General features: G+C 44.5%; 1 protein-coding gene across 2 annotated transcripts in view; it reads right to left on the bottom strand.

The window, feature by feature from the left end:
• mef2b (myocyte enhancer factor 2b) overlaps positions 1–18,962 on the bottom strand; it is a 151,617-nt gene that overhangs the window by 69,738 nt on the left and 62,917 nt on the right. For both annotated transcript variants that reach the window (XM_080212837.1, XM_080212838.1), the window contains exon 2: positions 8,649–8,761. In XM_080212837.1, the coding sequence (XP_080068963.1) occupies positions 8,649–8,702 (54 nt within the window). In that variant the 5' untranslated portion in view covers positions 8,703–8,761. The remainder of the gene's footprint in view (positions 1–8,648; positions 8,762–18,962) is intronic.

Raw genomic sequence — 18,962 nt, 5'->3', positions numbered from 1 at the left:
ATCTGGTTCCCCATTACGGATGGAAATCTGCCATCTTACCTGCTCCGGCCTACATGTAACTACAGATCCACAGCAATGTGACTGACTCTTAAGTAGTCTAGCTATCCACACAGTTCAGGGGAATTAGAAGAGTCAGATCCCAGTAATGTCCACATCGTTTGAAAGAGTAATTAGTGTGTCTTTTGGGAAAATGCAGATGTGGGGAAGTTGATGGCAACCTCACTGTGATTCTCCACGCAGCCAGTAGGACATTTTTAACATATAACATATCTCAGAAACATCTCAAAGCTGAGGGTTGTTACGTGTAAAAGCTGCCTTTGAACGCAATGATATTTAACATGTTCCACAACCTCGTATCAATTTGAGGAGGTGAATGAACAATCCTTGCTGTTGGTGGGGAATGGATACTGGCCAGGCCATCTCCTTACTCATCACCACTGGGATCTTAAACATTCACCCGTACGGGCCGCCAGAACAGGCGAACCTCGACTTGTCCTGAAGTTGGTGCTTGGGACAATGCAGCACACCCCAAGTGTCAGCATGGATTATACGCTCAAGGCCACCAAAACAGGACTTAAACATACAGGCCAAAACTTTCTGGCCTTTTCCACTGGCATGATCTTCCAGATAGAAATGACCAGAAAGTTTTGGCCTGAATTTAAGTCCTGTTTTGGTGGCCTTGAGCACTAGAGGAGATAGAAAATCCTACCCACAATCTTCTGAATCAGAGATTAGAGTCTTTTTCATTCATTCATGGAATGTGGCCGTCACTGTCTAGACAAACATTTATTGCCCATCTCTAATCACCCCTGAGAAGGTGATGGTGAGCTGCCTTCTTGAATCACTACAGTCCATGTGGTTGGGTACACTCATAGTAGGGGAGGTACTTCCAGGTTTTTGACGCATCGACAGTGAAGGAACAGAGCTATATTTCTAAGTTAGGGTGGTGAGTGGACTGGGGGGAACTTCCAAGCGGTGGTGTTCCCCATGTGCCTGCTGCCCTGGATGGTGGAAATTGTGGGTTTGGAAGGTGCTCTCTTGGTGATTTCCTGGAGTGCATCTTGTAAATGGTAATATAGCTGCTATTGAGTGTCAGCGGTGGAGGGAGTCAATACTTGTGGATGGGGTGCCAATCCACAGAGTGATAGGCACTGAGCCACAAGTGAGAGTTCCTGCCAGTGTGAGACCAACAGATATTCAGTGAAAGTGCACCACACAACTCAGACTGAAAAACACAACAACACTCACCGTCTGGCCTGCTGAATAAAGAACAAAGGATGTGTCCCAAGGTGAGTCGCCTCATCCAGGACGGGAAGGAATGAACTCAGAGAACTTCTCTCAAGTTCAAACAAGTTCCATTGCACAATCCCTATGGGGGAGGGAAAGTGATAGGACAACACCCAGAACTTCAAATATTTGAAGGAAAAAAAATTTGCAAAGTTACAGGTAAAGGAACATGGCGGTAGAATGGTTAGCACTGCTGCCTTACAGCACCAAGAACCTGGGTTCGATTCTGGGCTCGGGTCACCGTCTGCATGGAGTTTGCACATTCTCCCTGCCTGCGTAGGTTTCCTCCAGGTGTTCTGGTTTCCTTTCACAATCTGAAAGACGTGCTAGTTAAGTACATTGGCCATGCTAAATCCTCCCTCAGTGTAGCTGAACAGGCACCGGAGTGTGGCAACTTCGGGGATTTTCACAGTAACTTCATTGCGGTGTTAATATTAAGTAACGTACGCTAATAAATAAATAAATTGGGCAGTTCTTTCATTGGGCCAGCACAGGGATGCTGAACTAAATGGCCACCTTCAGTGCTGTGTGATCCTACAATATGTTCTCTGACTGCTGTTTTGGAAATGAATAGGTGCAGACTGTGTCACATTGAAGGTGACTGAGTCTCCACTTTGACCCTCCCTCAGGATTTCACACTTAAAGTGAGGTGCTAAAGAGACATTAACACAATGAGCTGGCATCAGGGCCTCTGCAGTGTGACTGTGCTTTTGCACGTAAAGGATATAGACTGCACAGGTCCCACTCCCGCGCAGAGTCTGCATCAAATGGTGTGCTTCAGACAGCACCCCGGCAACCGTTTCTCCGTATGAGTCAGTGGCTCAAGAGAGGAGAGAAGAGCAACAAAAACCCTTGCAGTTTAAATCAATGCCTGGTGCATAAATTAATTTGTGGAGAAATCTCTATAATCCCCTCCAGCCCTGCAAATCTGCTAGATAAGAGCAGTATTCCTCTAGTTCTGGTCTCCTGACCATTCCCAGTTTTAATCCCACCAACACGGACTGCCGTGTCTTCAACTACCTAAATTCTGAAATTCCCTCTCTAAAACTCTTTTTCCCTTTACCCTCTCTTCTCTTTTACGATGCACTGTAAAATCTACCTCTTTGACCAAGCTTTCAGTCACTTGAATGAATATCTATTTAATTGGCTCAGTGACAAATTCTATCTGATTACATTGCTGTGAAGTGTCAGATGTCTTACTACATTCAACACATTACATAAAAACAAACAGTCATCGTAGGTGCTTCCAACACTCCAGTACTGTCCAGGAGTCCGAGGGAATTAAAAGCTCATCTCCAGGACAAATCAGCAAAAAAAATCAAAGAAATCCTAGAGTGCAGAAGGAGGCCATTCAGCCCATTGAGTCTGCACCGACCCTCTGACAGAGCATCTTACTCAGCCCTATCCCAGTAACCCCATATATTTACCCCACTAACCCCCTTAACCTCACACATCTTGGAACACCGAGGGACAATTTAGCATGGCCAATCTATTCAACCTTCCCATCCTTTGGACTATGGGAGGAAACTGGAGCACATGGAGGAAACCCATGCAGACATGGGGAGAACGTGCAAACTTCACTCCACACAGACAGTCACCCAGGATCCTGGTGCTGTGAGGCAGCAGTGCAAACCAGTAATGGGGGATATTGATGATGGGGAGAAAAGATTATTAGACAGGGCAGTACATTTGGGCACATGAGGTATATTCAATCCATGTCTGTATGAGTTTCCTCCCACAGTCCGAAAGACGTGCTGGTTAAGTACATTGACTGTGCTAAATTCTCCTTCAGCATACCCGAACAGGCGCCAGAATGTGGCGACTAGGGGAATTTCACAGTAATGTCATTGCAGTGTTAATGTAAACCTATGTGTGACTAATAAATAAACTTTAACTTGACTTATGCACATGTACATCCAGATCCCTCTGCTCTAGCACCCTTTTCAGAGTTGTAACTTTTATGTTGTCTGTCCATGTTCTTTCTACCAAAATGAATCACTTCACAGTTCTCTTTGTTGAACTTTATCTGCCACATATTTGTCCATTCCACCAACTTGGCCTTTGACGTTCTACACTATCCTCCTCACAGTTCACAATGCTTTAAAGTTTTGTGTCTTCCACAAATTTTGACTTTTCACCAAGGTCTAGGGAACTAATATATATCAAGCTAAGCAAATATCCCAACACTGACTCCTGGGAAACTCCAGTACAAACATCCATTGACCATGACTCTCAGTCAAATCCATATCCATGTTGCTGCCATCCTTTTTATTCCATGAGCTATAACTTTGCTGAAAGGTCTCCTGTGCGGCACTGTATCAAACACCTTCTGGAAGTCCATGTACACCACATCAACAGCATTACCCTCATCAACCCTCTCAGTTACCTCTTCAAATGAACACCGCCAAATTTCCCCTTAAGAAGATTTTCCCTTATGACCCAAGAAAACATTGCCAGGGCTTGAAAATTGCAGCAATGAAGAGAAATCAGATAGGCAGAGGTTGTTTTCCTTAGACAGAGGCGGCTGAGGGGTGACCTAACTGAGGTGTACAAAATTATGAGGGGCCAAAACAGGGTAGACGGGAAAGACTTGTTTCTCTTAACTGAGGGGTCAGTTACCAAAGGGCATAGATTTCAGGTGATTGTTAGAAGAATTAGAGGGGACATGAGGAAAAATGAATTCACCTAGAGGACGGTGGGCATCTGGAATCTGCTGTCTAAGTTGGTGGTTGTGGCTGAAACACTCAACTAATTTAAAAGGTACCTGTATCTTTATCTGAAGTGCTGCATGATTATGGACCAGATGCTGGAATGAGAGAACAAAATGAACGGTTAGCAGGATAAATATGTGTGGTTATGGGAATAGGATCCGATTTTAGATTGGGTGGGATTGCAGTCAGTGCAGGCTTGATGGACCGAATAGTCTCCTTCTGCACTGTAGTGATTCTGTGATTCTAATTTACTTCTTCTCTTTCATGACTGGCACAGACATGATGGGCTGAATGGCCTTTTTCTGCACCATAACTTTTCCACGGTTGGTACATGACCTCAGATTCTGTACATTTTTCCCGACAGAAGAATCTGGAAGAGAGTATGGGGGTGGGGGAAGGAGGGAGGTGCATGGGGTCCTTAATTATGCTGGCTGCTTTGCTGAGCAGCGGGAAGTTTAGATAGAGTCAATGGATGGGAGGCTGGTTTGCATGATGGATTGGGCTACATTCATGATCTTTTGTAGTTTCTTGCAGATTTTCACAGTAGCTTCATTGCAGTGTTAATGTAAGCCTACTTGTGACGCTAATAAATAAATAAACTCTAATTCAAAGCGGCAGCTCACCATCACGTTCTCAGGGTAATTAGGGAGGGGCAATTAGCCAGTATTTGCCAACAATGCTCACAACTCAAGAACGAGTAAAAAGATATATTTTGCTTTATATCGTCAGTGAAAGAGAACTCACTGATTGAACTCATAAATAAGAACATTTGTTTAATATTAAACTAACAGCGACCGAAACCGATACTTTGATGAGAATACCACAAGCCAAAGATAGCTAAGAGACGAAAGACTTTGTTGAGAGTGAGTGAGTATGCTTGTTTGGGAATTCACCTTTTGAGAAGCTCTGACAGCTTCACAGCATTGACAGAATGGACACTGACTCGTCAGTCTTGTGACCTGCTGACTCACAACCAGAGATTAGGCAAATCTGATGCAAATCTGGATGTCGTTTCTTCATAAGTGGATTTGAAAACAGTAGTTGGCCCCTGCGGGAGCTTAGCCTGGGCCAAAAGGGCATTCAGAGAAATAGAGATGGAGCTCGCATTTACATAGCACCTTCTACAACTGCCTACCCTTCCCACCCCAGGACATCTCAAAGCCCTTTACAGCCAATGGGCTACTTATTAAAAGGGGAGGAAATGGGTAGTGGTATTATCGCTAAACTATTAATCCAGAAACTCAGCTAATGTTCTGGGGATCTGGGTTCGAATCCCACCACGGCAGATGATTGAATTTGAATTCAATAAAAAATATTAGGAATTAGGAATCTACGGATGACCATGAAACCATTGTCGATTGTCGGAAAAACCCATCTGGTTCACTAACATTCTTTAGGGTAGGAAATCTGTCCTTACCTGGTCTGGCCTACATGTGACTCCAGAGCCACAGCAATGTGACTGACTCTCAACTGCCCTCTGAACAAGAGCAACTAAGGATGGGTAATAAATGCTGGCCAGCCAGCGACGCCCATGTCCCACAAATGAACAAAAAAATCTAGTCACTGCTGCAATGAAGGAAACACAATGCCCAATTTGTGCACAGCAAGCTCCCAGAAACAGCAATATGATTAAAAAAACAGAAAATCTCTTATAGTGACATTGAAGGATGAAAGTGACCAGGAGGACTAAGGGAACCTTTTTTTATATAGAATACGTACACTGCAGAAGAGGCCATTCTGTCCATCAAATCTGCACTGATTTTCTGAAAGAACATCTTACCCAGGCCCTTCCCTATCCCCATAACCCCACGCATTTACCCTAATTCACTTAACCTACACATCCTGTGGGCAAAAAAGGAGCAATTTTAGCACGGCCAACCTACCTAGCTCCCCTGCTCCTCTTCACATTAGTGTCATAGGAATTTTCCTCTCCACCCGAGGGGGGCGGGGGGGGTGCAGTTATCATTTCATGCATAAAACATGAAATGATTTATGCATGAATCAGTTCATGATGTAACCACTGGTGTAACACAGCCGATCAGTGCATAGCAAGCTGCCACAAACAGCAATGTGACAGGCAGCTGGGTGTCAGCCAAGACTATTGGACTATGAAGAGCAGACTACAACATCCTCACCTGTTAGCAAGAGCAGTTGGGGATCGGGGGCTGGGCTGCAGGCTGGTGTCTGGCTTCATTCCTGGCATTGTGGCTATGAAGACCCAAACGAAGGGTAGAGAGAAACCCTGACACCATTCTATACCCCGTGTGACTCAGCGTCACAACGAATAGTACACTTATCAGCGGAACTATGGAAGGAGCTGGTAAATTGGTAGCTTTTATTCTTAAATTAACCTGGATCATTAATATAAGATAGTTACTAATGAACACAATCGGGAATTCAGGAGAAAAGTTATGCAGAGTGTGCTGAGAATGTGGAACTCGTTACCATGGGAATCAGTTGAGGCAAATAGTATTAAAGGAGAAGCTAGATTAATGCATGTGGGAGACAGGAATAGAAGGATATGCAGATAGGGAGAGATGAATGAGGGTGGGAGGAACCTTCTGTGGCATTGTAACTCACAGGGGGTCTTGACAAATACATGAATGGGATGGGAAGAGGGGTATGGTCCATGGAAGGGGAGGGGGTTTTAGTTAAATCGGGCAGCATGGTCGGTGCAGGTTTGGAGGGCCGAAGGGCCTGTTCCTGTGCTGTAATTTTCTTTGTTCTTTGTTCACAGCATGGGTTGGTTGGCCCGAATAGTCAGTTTCGGTCCTGTAAGTTTCTATGCAAGTTATTCCGAGAGTTTCTCCTGTCACTTTAACATTCCCAGACTGCCAAAAAGGTGGAATTTCAACTGGGATCGTGGAACAATCTATTCCAGGAAACTCTGGGGATTTAACCTGATCGAAAGCTCCCTAATATGGTGCTGGTCTCCTGTTATCAACGACCCAGGGCGTGACCCTTCTCTTCACAGAAATAGAAAGCTTCCTTTCCTGCCATGCTTACTGAAGTGAAGATTCCTGTTTCACTTTTAGATTTATGGCAGCAACTTGGGAATTCTTCCTCCGATCCTCACATGAGCAAATGGCTGACTTTTCCCTGTGGAAGTCTTGGTACCAGTCCAAGAAAACGCCCCCAACTGAAAATTCTTCCCACAGTCAAGTGTAAAGGAAATTCCCTTCCCTTTCGATCCGGGGCTCTTTTCCCAGATACCTCATGTTACCTCACTTCACCAACTGGCAGCCAATACCAGTCTGCTCTTGCGTGCCCAGGTGACCATTGGCAGGATAATATTGGCAAAAGGTCAACAATGGTAACGGGCACAAAGAGAAGGGCACGGTACTTGTAAAAAACTGATGAGAGTGGGTGTGATTTGAAAAACGTCTCTTGGCAACACATTGGAAGGGGTGGCACAGTGGCACAGTGGTTAGCACTGCTGCCTCACGGCGCCAGGAACCCCGGTTCAATTCTGGCCTTGGCTGACTGTCTGTGTGGAGTCTGCACATTCTCCCCATGTCCACGTGGGTTTACTCCGGGTGCTCTAGTTTCCTCCCACATCCCAAAGATGTGCAGTTTAAGTGGATTAGCCATGCTAAACGTGTAGGGTTATGGGGATGGGGGTAGGCTCGGATAAGATGTTCTGTCGGAGAGTCATTGCAGACTTGATGGGACTAATGGCTTCCTTCCTCACTGTAAAGATTCTATATGTCAGTTGGTAAATTCAGTGCCCGCTGAGTTACAGAACTTTCCAGGTTCAATGCTCAGTCTACAGAATCACAGAATTGTTATGGTGCAGAAGGAGGCCATTTGGCCCATCAAGTCTTCATCGGCTTTCCAAACAAGCATCATGATTCAGTGCCATTTCCCTGCATTTTTCTGATTCCCCTGCACATTGTTTCTGTTCAAATAATCACCCAATGCCCTCTTGAATGCTTAGATTGAAGCTGCCTCCACCACAATCCCAGGCCGAACATTCCAGACCCCAACCACTCACTGCATGAAAAAGTGTTTCCTCACATCACATTTGGGTTTTTTTTGCAAATCGCCTTAATTCTGTGCCCTCTCGATTTTGAACTTTTACGAAGGGAACAGTTTCTCCCTGTCTGTCCAGCCCCCTCAAGATCTTGAACATCTCTGTCAAATCTTCTCTTAGCCTTCTCTGCTCCAAGGAGAGCAGTTCAAACCTTTCCAATCTATCTTCAGAACTGAAGTTTCTCAACCCTGGAACCATTCTTGTAAACCTCTTTAATTCTCTCGAATGCATTCACATTTTTCTTACATGTGGCACCCAGAACTGTGCATAGTACAAAGTTGAATGTCATGAGATGTGTCACCATTCTCTTAGGATGCTTTGGAATGGAAAGGGGAGGTGTATTAATCAGGTCCCCATTCTTAATCACTGAGTAGCTTGAGTCTTGAAGGAAATGGACTTGGTCACGATTCCCACCACTGCTCAACACCTTGCTAATGCTCACTGTCTGGGAGTCACATAAAATATTGGGAACAACTCAGCAACAGAAAGTTTAATAAAATTAGCCAGGAAGTCAGTTGTGGACAGGGATCAGCTGTGTAATGGAGATGAGGTTGCATCGTTTCCTGTCTCCCACCCTCCCCCCACCTCCCTACTGTTCCTCCATGGGAATTCTATACCTGTCGATTCCGCTGGTCAACAATCCGGGAGATCTGTATCTTCTTTCTCCCCATGTTTCACTTTCTGTTTGTTGTTTCAAATCCAATTACAGAACTGTTTTTGTTGTCATCACCTGCGGAAATATATGCGTATCAATGAATGACTGCATCTGTATAATATGGTAAAATGTTTTACATCTGCACGTAATTCCGTTGACAAAACCAGCATCATCTTTACAAATTCCTATTCATAATGGAAATTGTATATGTAAACATGTCATGCTGTAATGACATCATCCCACCATTGGTGGCACTGAGCCATCTCCGTTTTACATCTCCCAATCTCTTGTTCTGCAGGGAAACCTCCTCAGCTGCAGATAGTGACAGCACGTTCCTAGCAGTTACACCTGCAGCAGTGACACCATAATCAGAGCAGAGCAACCCTGGAACAGACTGGGATCAATCCCACATGCCTCCATTGTGTTTTGTAACTATCCCCCACTCATTGCATTCTGAAGGAACCTTCCTGCTTCAGTCACTAGTTAAAATAAAGTTTATTTATCAGTTACAGGTAAGGCTTGCATTAACATTGCAATTCAGCTACTGTGAAATTCCCCTAGTTGCCACATTTGGCGCCTGTTCGGGTCAATACACTTAACCATACATCTAATCAGCATGTCTTAGAGACTGGGAGGAAACCGGAGCAGCCGGAGGAAACCCAAGCAGACACGGGGAGAATGTGCAAACTCCACACAGAAAGTGACCCAAGCTGGGAATCAAACCCTGGCGCTGTGAGGCAGCAGCGCTAACTACTGTACCACTGTGCTGCCAGTTCTATTTCTGTAGTTCATAGAGATTATGTTTCCAGTGATCTCTATAAACTGCTGTTTAAATAAAGTCTATTTCCTCCACCATCTGTTTACTGCAAGATACTGATTGTCGCGGGCCCTGCTGTAAGATCCTCCCTACCCCAACTCATTGGCAGACACATAGCTGAGAACTCTGCTGCAATCAATTCGATTTAGCTGTCTCCCAAATACTTAAATATTAATAAGAGTCTAAATTTCAAAGTATTATATAGAAGGGAGGAGCGAATGTATGCCTTTTAAATAGGGAATAATTAATTGTGCGACTCTTATTAAGATGAGCCATGTCATAAAAGCTGAAAGAATAATCACAAGTAATTTGGAAAATGGAGACGTGGAGTTCAAATTGACAATAATATCACTGATTGGTTAAATTTGCTGCCAATCATTTTATTGCAGACTTTTAGCTGTTTGATGGCCCTGGGTGATGATGCTGAGAGATTATATATTTAAACTAGTAATCTGAGGTGTTCTAAAAGCCAGCACAGTCATTCTAGGCTTCTAAATAAAATAACTTATGGTCGCTGTGCCACGTAGGCCTGAGTTTATTGACAGGGCCCAGCTGCTGTCACACAAGCTTTGCACTGTGATCGAAATCATCACGTTTTAACCCTCACGGGTTTTCTCCTTCCTCCTCTCCCAAAGGCACTGACTCCACCGACACTGGCTACTTTCCATTGTACCATTGGCTGATAATCAGCATCAAACTGGTGCTTGCCCACACCTGCCTGGAGAATTTACTCGACAGCAATCCAGGGACCGGGGGGGTGCTGAGGACCCTCTGGCTGATATCCCATCTCCAGCAAAGGGGCACTGTAACCTTGAAAAGGGGTTGGTGCAAAATGTGAGGCTGGAGGGAATCGAGGGATGTTGGGGAGTTGGTGAGAACTGACTAAGAAGATGGAATATAAACACTGGCACACAACAGTTGTGTTGAGAGGCCGGTCTCTGTACTTTAAGTTCTCTGCGGTGAACAAGCTGCCCCAAAGTTGGCACCCAATAAAGTAAAGGTTGAGTGAGAGACTCCAGAATCATAGAATAGCACAGCACAGTGGGGCACAGCCCCTCGGCCCATCGAGTCTGTGCTGGCTCTTTTCAAAAGCAATGCAGTTAGTCCCAATCCTCCATATTTCGCTCATTGCCTGTAATTTTTTCTCCCTCAAATGTTTATCCAATTTCCTCCGGCAGGCCACTACTGAATCTGTCGACACCATTCAATCAGGCAATGCATTCCAAACCCTAACAATGCCTTACGTAGGAAGATATTTTTTTCATGTCGTCTTTGGTTCTTTATCCAAAAACTTACTAGGATGCTACCGGGACTTGATGGTTTGATTTATAAGGAGAGGATACAGTGGGACTTTTTTCCCTGGAGCGTAGGAGGCTTAGAGCTGATCTTATAGAGGTCTATAAAATAATGAGGGGCATAGATCAGCTTGATAGTCAACATCTTTTCCCAAAGGTAGGGGGAGTCTAAAACTAGAGGACATAGGTTTAAGGTGAGAGGAGAGAGATCCAAAAGGGTCCAGAGGGTCAATTTTTTCACTCAGAGGGTGGTGAGTGTCTGGAACGAGCTGCCAGAGGCAGGAGGAGAGGTGGGTACAATTTTGTTTTTTAAAAAGCATTTAGACAGTTACAATGGTAAGATGGGTTTGAAGGGATATAGAGTCATAGAGGTTTACAGCATGGGAACAGGCCCTTCAGCCCAACTTGTCCATGCCACCCTTTTTTTAAAACCCCTAAGCTAATCCCGATTGTTCACATTTGGCCCAGATCCCTCTATATCCAACGTATCCATGTAACTATCTAAATGCTTTTTTAAAGGTAAAATCGTACCCACCCCTATCATTACCTTTAGCAGCTTGTTCCAGACACTCACCACCCTCTGTGTGAAAAAATTGCCCCTCTGGACATTTTTCTATCTCTCCCCTCTCATCTTTGACCTATGCCCTTCAGTTTTAGATTCCCCTACAATTGGGAAAAGATATTGACTATCTACCATGTCTATGCCCCTCATTATTTTATAGACCTCCATAAGGTTACCCCTCAGTCTCCTACACTCCAGAGAAAAAAGTCCCAGTCTCTTCAGCCTCTTTTTAGAACTCAATGCATCAAGTCCCGGTAGCATCCTAGTAAGTCTTTTCTGCACTCTTTCTACTTTAATAATTTCCTTTCTATAATAGGATGACCAGAATTGCTCACAGTATTCCAAGTGTGGCCTTACCAATGTCTTGTACAACTTTAACAAGACGTCCTAACTCCTGTATTTAATGTTCTGACTGATGAAACCAAGCATGCCGAATGCCCTCTTCACCGCTCTGTCCACCTGTGACTCCACTTTCAAGGAGCTATGAATATGTACCCCTAGATCTCTTTGTTCTGTAACTCTCCCCAACGCCCTACCATTAACTGAGTATGTCCTACCCTGGTTCAATCTACTAAAATGCATCACCTCGCATTTGTCTAAATTAAACTCCATCTGTCATTCGTCAGCCCACTGGCCCAATTGATCAAGATCCCATTGCAATTGGAGATAACCTTCCTCACTGTCCACCATGCCACCAATCTTGGTGTCATCTGCAAACTTACTAACCATGCCCCCTATATCCTCATGTAAATCATTAATATAAACGATCCCTGAGGCACACTGCTGGTCAAATGCTCCAGTTGAAAAACAACTCTACAACCACCCACTGGCTTCTGTCAAGAAGCCAATTTTATATCCATTTAGATACCTCACACTGGATCCCATGAGATTTAACTTTATGCAACAACCTACCATGCAGTACCTTGTCAAAGGCCTTTCTAAAGTCCATTTGGACAACATCAACTGCACTGCCCTCATCTATCTTCTTGGTTACCCCTTCAAAAAACTCAATTAAATTTGTGAGACTTGATTTTCCACTCACAAAGCCATGCTGACTGTACCTAATCAGTCCTTGCATCTCTAAATGCCTGTAGATCCTGTCTCTCAAAATACCTTCCAATAATTTACCCACCGCAGATGTGAGGATCACTGGTCTGTAGTTCCCAAGCTTTTCCCTGCAGCCCTTTTTAAATAAAGGCACAATATTTGCCACTCTTCAATCTTCAGGCACCTCACCCGTGACTATCGATGATTTCAGCTAGGGGACCTGCAATTTCCTCCCTAGCCTCCCACAACATCCTGGGATACACTTCATCAGGTCTCGCAGATTTATCTACCTTGATGCACTTTAAGACTTCCAGCACCTCCTTCTCTGTAATATGTACACTCCTCAAGACATCAATATTTAATTCCCCAAGTTCCCCAACATCCATGCTTTTCTCAACAGTAAATACTGATGAGAAATATTCATTTAGGATCTCACCCATCTCTTGTGGATCCACATCCTCACCTAATGAAAGGGCAGTGCTCCAAAAGCTCGGGCTACCAAATAAACCTGTTGGACTTTAACCTGGTGTTGTGAGACTTTTTACATTCTGGAGATACTTAGAGGTAATTATAGAGTGCAGGTGATTTACGTGGCAAAAAACTGCAGCACGCGACGGTGCAGAGGGACCTCGGGGTCCTTGTGCATGAGTTGCAAAAACCCAGCCTGCAGGTGCAGCAGGTGGTCAGGAAGGCGAATGGGATGCTGGCCTTCATAGCGAGGGGGATTGAATATAAAAGTAGGGAGGTCTTGCTGCAACTGTATAGGGCATTGGTGAGGCCGCAGCTGGAGTACTGTGTGCAGTTTTGGTCGCCGCACTTACACAAGGATATTTTGGCCTTGGAGGGAGTGCAGAGGAGGTTTACTAGGCTGATACCGGAGTTGAGGGGGTTGAGCTATGAGCAGAGACTGAATAAACTAGGCTTGTACTCGTTAGAGTTTAGAAGAATGAGGGGAGATCTCATTGAGACGTATAAGATGATGAATGGGATGGATAGGATAGAGGTGGAGAGACTCTTCCCGCTCAGAAAGGACAGTAGGACTAGGGGGCACAGCCTCAAGATAAAGGGGGGGCGGTTTAGAACGGAGTTGAGGAGGAACTTCTTCACTCAAAGGGTGGTGAATCTCTGGAATTCTCTGCCCGTTGCAGTGGTGGAGGCTGCCTCGCTAAATATTTTTAAGACGCGGGTTGATGGGTTTTTGATGAGAGAGGGGATTAAGGGTTATGGGGAGAGGGCGGGAATGTGGAACTGAGCCACGACAGATCAGCCATGATCTTATTGAATGGCGGGGCAGGCTCGAAGGGCTAGATGGCCTACTCCTGCTCCTATTTCTTATGTTCTTATGTTCTTATGTGAGGAACGATTAATCAACAAGGCTCAGTTTCTTCACGGCAATAGAGAAAATAAAATCTGGGAATAAAAACAGAACAGTGGCACAGTGCTTAGCACTGCTACCTAGCAGTACCATGGACCCAGGTTCGATTCTGGCCTTGAGTGAATTTGTATGTTCTCCCTGTGGGTTTCTCTGGGTGCTCCAGCTTCCTCCCACTGTCCAAAGATGCGCAGTTTAGAGGACTGGCCATGGTAAAATGCCCCTCAGTGTCCAAAGGTGTGTAGGTTTAGGGGAATTAGCAGGGTTAATACCGAGGCTTACAGGGTGCTCTGTTAATGAGTTGGTGGCAACTCAATGGACTGAATGGCCTTCTTCTGCACCGCAGGGATTCTATGATTCTCAGACAGAGGAGAGATAGTTGGTGAAGAACTTTTCCTAAAACTTCAAACAGAGCCGGCAGCACCATCTGGGGTATCTCACCCTGCCTCATACATCATTGGTAGCAATGCCTTCATCGGCCTGCACCCTAAACTCTGGAATTTTCACTCTTACCCGCTTTCCTTAAAATGCTCATTAAAACTTACCTCCCCGACCAAGCTTTTAGTCATCTGCCCCAGGTACCTCGTACGTGGCCCACTGTCAAATATTTGGCTGCCGTTCCTGTGAAGCACTATGGGACGTTTCAGCTCATTAAGGCGCTATATAAATGCAAGCTGGCACTGCGTTTGGTGAACAGATGAAGTAAAGCAAAGAAAACCCCAGTTGTGCAGCTTTATGCGTGCCCAGGGGTTTGCTGCTGCTTCAATCTCTCTCCAGTATGGGAAGCTGTGGGGAACCAGTTGTTTGTTTGACCAACGCTGAAATATTTGTGTGAACTGCAGCTCCTTCAGGAACTCTCCAGGCTCGGTTGCGTCAGAGAGGGAGAGAGCTGTGGGGGGTGTGGTGGTGAGGGAGAAGGCAGATGCAGAGAAACTGTCCCCGTGGTCCCTTGACGTCACTTGGGTATTGGGTCGTGAATTGGATTACTGTAGGTCACTTACTGCTGGTCTGAGCCAGCTCGAGACATGTACAGCAATTTGTTCCAGTTACTGTCAGGGAAAAAAAACTTGGCTGCAAGTTCCAAATTAGCAACAGAACACAGAAAATCAAAACTGATCCCCTGGTACAATATTCATCACACTGCATCTCAAACTCTCAACTCCCTACCTAACACCATGGGAGTCCCTTCACTGCACAGTTTGCAATGATCCAAGTACAAAAGGCAACAAGGGACAAGCAATAAATTGGATGAATAGAATCCTACAGTGCAGAAGGAGGCCATTTGGCCCGTCAAGCTTGCGCTGACAACAATCCCTCACCCAATTCCTATAACCCCACATATTTACACTGCTAAACCCCCTGAAACTAGGGATAATTTAGCATGGCCAATCAACCTAACCTGCACATCTTTGGACTGTGGGAAGAAACCAGAGCACCCGGAGGAACCCCATGCAGACACGGGGAGAATGTACAACCTCTGCACAGACAGTGACTGGAGCCGGGAATCGAGCCCAGGTCCCTGGCACTGTAAGGCAGCAGTGCTAACCACTATGCCACTGTGACGCCCCACCTTTGAAAAGGGAACATTTACAGGGCTATGGGAAGAGAGCAAGGGAGTGTGACTTACTGAGTAGCTCTTTCAAAGAACCAGCACAGGTATGATGGGAAGAATGGGCTTCTTTCGTGCCATAATGTTCTCTCAATCTAAATGTAGCTCAAATCACCTGGTGCTTTCCAATTTGTTTCATGCTCTCTGCATCATTCATTCTTTGAATTGTCAAGCAGAGAAAAAGGAAGCCAGGCCTAGAATGGACAACTTCATCTTCATATCAGCAGCAGTCAAAATTCCAAACACAAATGCAGCACTGAGGGTGGCTGGTGGTTGGTTTGGGATGGGGAGGGAAGGGGTTGAAGCTGATGCTTAGCTAATGTGTGGCTCAAGAAACCAAGAAGCTCATCATACAATGAGAAGGGAGTTATCAGTTCATAACAATAACAACTTGGTATTCATACAGTGCTTTTAACCTAGCAAAACAATGTACAGTGCCTCATAGGTTTAAGGTGAGAGAAGAGTGATACAAAAGAGTCCAGAGGGGCAATTTTTCACATAGAGGGTGGTGAGTGTCTGGAATGAGCTGCCAGAGGTAATAGTAGAGGCAGGTACAATTTTCTCTTTTAAAAAGCATTAAGACAGTTACATGGGTAAGATGGGCACAGAGGGACATGGTCCAAATGTGGGCAATTGGGACCAGCTTAGTGGTTAAAGAAAAAGAGGTGCCATGATCAAGTTGAGCTGAAGGGCCTATTTCCATGCTGTAAACCCTTTAAAAAAAAGCAACTCTCATTTCTAACTTATCACTATTTCAGTTCCAAATCATTAACATTCTACTTAGGCTAAAAACCCATTGTAAATATCAGTAGCAATCACAAATATACTTGCTATATTGAGTGCAGGCAGCCTTGGAGAGTTCAGAAAGACATAGAGCTTTCAGAAGCCTGCAAAACTCTTCTAATTTCAACCAGAACAGCCAAGCGCCAACTATTTTCTGTAGAAATCTATTTCTTTTCCTGCACTCCCTCCAGGATTGCACATAAACGGCCAATATCACATGGTCCTGTCAATCGCTGTAATCCGATCTCCCAGGGGAACTTAAGTGAACAAAAGTCCATTAACTTTACTTAACATAACCACTTGCAAGGTTGAAATGAGTAATTATTCTGCATTCCAAGCATCTGCATTCCTGCCAGACATACCGCTTACCTGTAGAAAAAAGCTGAAAACATTCTCCTGAAACATAAAATAAATCACACAGACACAGGGAGAACATGCAAACTCCACACAGACAGTCACCCAAGGCCAAAATCCAATCCAGGCCCCTGGCGCTGTGAGGCAGCAGTGCTAGCCACTGTGCCACCCACAGCTTTAATCATTGTAATCAGACGGATGTGTCTGATAAAGAGAGAAAGATTAAAGATGGTGGTGGAAGATGTATAAGTATAATAGGCACATTGTTCAAAAAAGATTGAAATAAAATATAAAAGAGAGTTTTTTATCTCAGTGAAATAATGTATTTTATAATTCATTACGATGGTATCTTCCCCCCTCAAGCCCTTTCTCTGGGTGGCAGCTGTGGCTCTGTAGTTAACAGAATCTTCAGAGACAAGACTGAGTACATGTTGCACTTCTGGACATGAGCACAAAAATCAGGGCTGACCCTCCAGTGCTATACTGAGGATGTGCTGCACCGTTAGTGATGCTGTTTTTTGGATGACACATCTAACCAGGGCCCCCGTTTGTTCTCTTGGGTCAACATTAACAATGGTGTTCTTCCAAAGAAAATCAGGGGAGTTCTCACCACTTTCCCAACAAATATTTACCCCTCAACCAAAGTTACAAAAAGACATGATTTGGCCATTGTCACATTGCTGTTTGCAGGAGCTTGCTGTGTGCAAACTGGTTGCTATGTTTCCTACAATACATCAGAAACTATATATCCATTGGCTATGAAACACTTTGTGTTCCTAGGTTCTGAAAAGCACCATAGTATCTTAATAACAAAGGATAAACACCTGATTAAAGTCAGTCATTGGTTGAATTACTGATGGGTGACACACAGAGAGACAATAGAACCACTCTCTCTGTTTCCAGACAATGATTGGCACGGTGGCACAATGGTTAGCACTGCTGCCTCACAGCGCCAGGGACCTGGGTTCAATTCCCAGCCTGGGTCACTGTCTGTGAAGTTTGCATGTTCTCCCAATGTCTGCGTGGGTTTCCTCCAGGTGCTCCAGTTTCATCGCATTATCTGAAAGACGTGCTGGTTAGATGCATTGGCCATGCTAAATTCTCCCTCAGAGTACCCGAACAGGTGTCAGAGTGTGGCAACTAGGGGATTTTCACAGTAACTTCATTGCAGTGTTAATGTAAGCCTACTTGTGATAAATAAAGTTATAAACTGATTATTTTAAAGCATACCTTGCCATCTCTCATGGAGACAATGGGAGATAATGATCATCTCAACATGAAATATCCCGTGTGTAATATCCATCCAAAAACAGATTTGTAGATTTTACCTCCCAGGAATATGGGAACATCAGGGATAAAACCAGCTGAAAAGCTGGCCCATGTTTTGTGTGTGTGTGTGTGAATTAACAGTGTCAGAAAGTGTGTGACACAGAAGTAAAAAGCCAGCTAGCAGCAAGTCAATGATACTGAAATCACAACTCACAACTGCTCAAACATCTACTCGTCATGAGTGAAGCACTGTCTTATATTTTTCTTATTTAATTTTGAATCAATTCTGACTTCTGATCTATATGAATGTGTGGGCATGTTCTTGTTTACAGTAGTTAATAAACTGACTCTTTCTGCAACTCAAGGAAACCTCATTAAATTGGCTCCTTTTAAAAATATAAATACAGGGACTATGAAGGGAGGAATCCTTTTTAGATGAATATTGCTGCAACCAACAAAGGGCACTGAATGAAGAAAGGGAGCCAGTTTATTCCTCCTCATTTGGGCAGAACAATTTGGTGGTATCCCAGCAAGAGGGTAACAAATTATGGCAGTCGTACAGGATGTTGACAAAACAGTCAGCTTGTGCTGAGATAGTTCATGAGCAGGGACAGCTTGGGGCAAAGTTGGTATTATATACAAAAGATTATACATAGTCTCTTCTATACAGTGAGTTAGATGAGGGGCATCAGAACTGGAGTGTCATCAACCCATTGAACAATTGCTTGTTCCCTTCTTCTCATGATGGACAGGAGCGCACCCCGAGTGAGATAACATCAAGATTTAGATGTTGATTCAGTCTTCAGAGAAAGCGCAGCAAATTTAGGGAGTCAGAGGGTGAAAATTGTCAGGGATAAAGGAGGGGAGAATATCATGGAACAATCCTGAGGCCTCGAACGTAAGCTTGGCCGATATTTTGTGACCTCGCTGGGGCGAGGCTTGTAAAATCCCGCCCGAGGCCAATGGAGAATTCCGCCTCTGATTCCTGGGCAGGTGTGTCGTTAAAAGGAAGCAGTACGATTTTGGGATTCGTCTTTGTGATCTGTCAGAGTTTTTTTTAATCTTGCTGAACTTCTTTCTCTGACCAGGGGAATTCCAGTTGCTACTGGCTAGGACGGGACATTGAAGCGTGATATGCAAATTAGTATGCAGGAATGTAACCAGAGGG

The sequence above is a fragment of the Carcharhinus amblyrhynchos genome, chromosome 26 (assembly GCF_965287045.1).
Source record: "Carcharhinus amblyrhynchos chromosome 26, sCarAmb.v2.hapA, whole genome shotgun sequence".
Lineage (NCBI taxonomy): Eukaryota > Metazoa > Chordata > Chondrichthyes > Carcharhiniformes > Carcharhinidae > Carcharhinus > Carcharhinus amblyrhynchos.
This window is presented reverse-complemented; position numbering and strand designations above follow the sequence as displayed.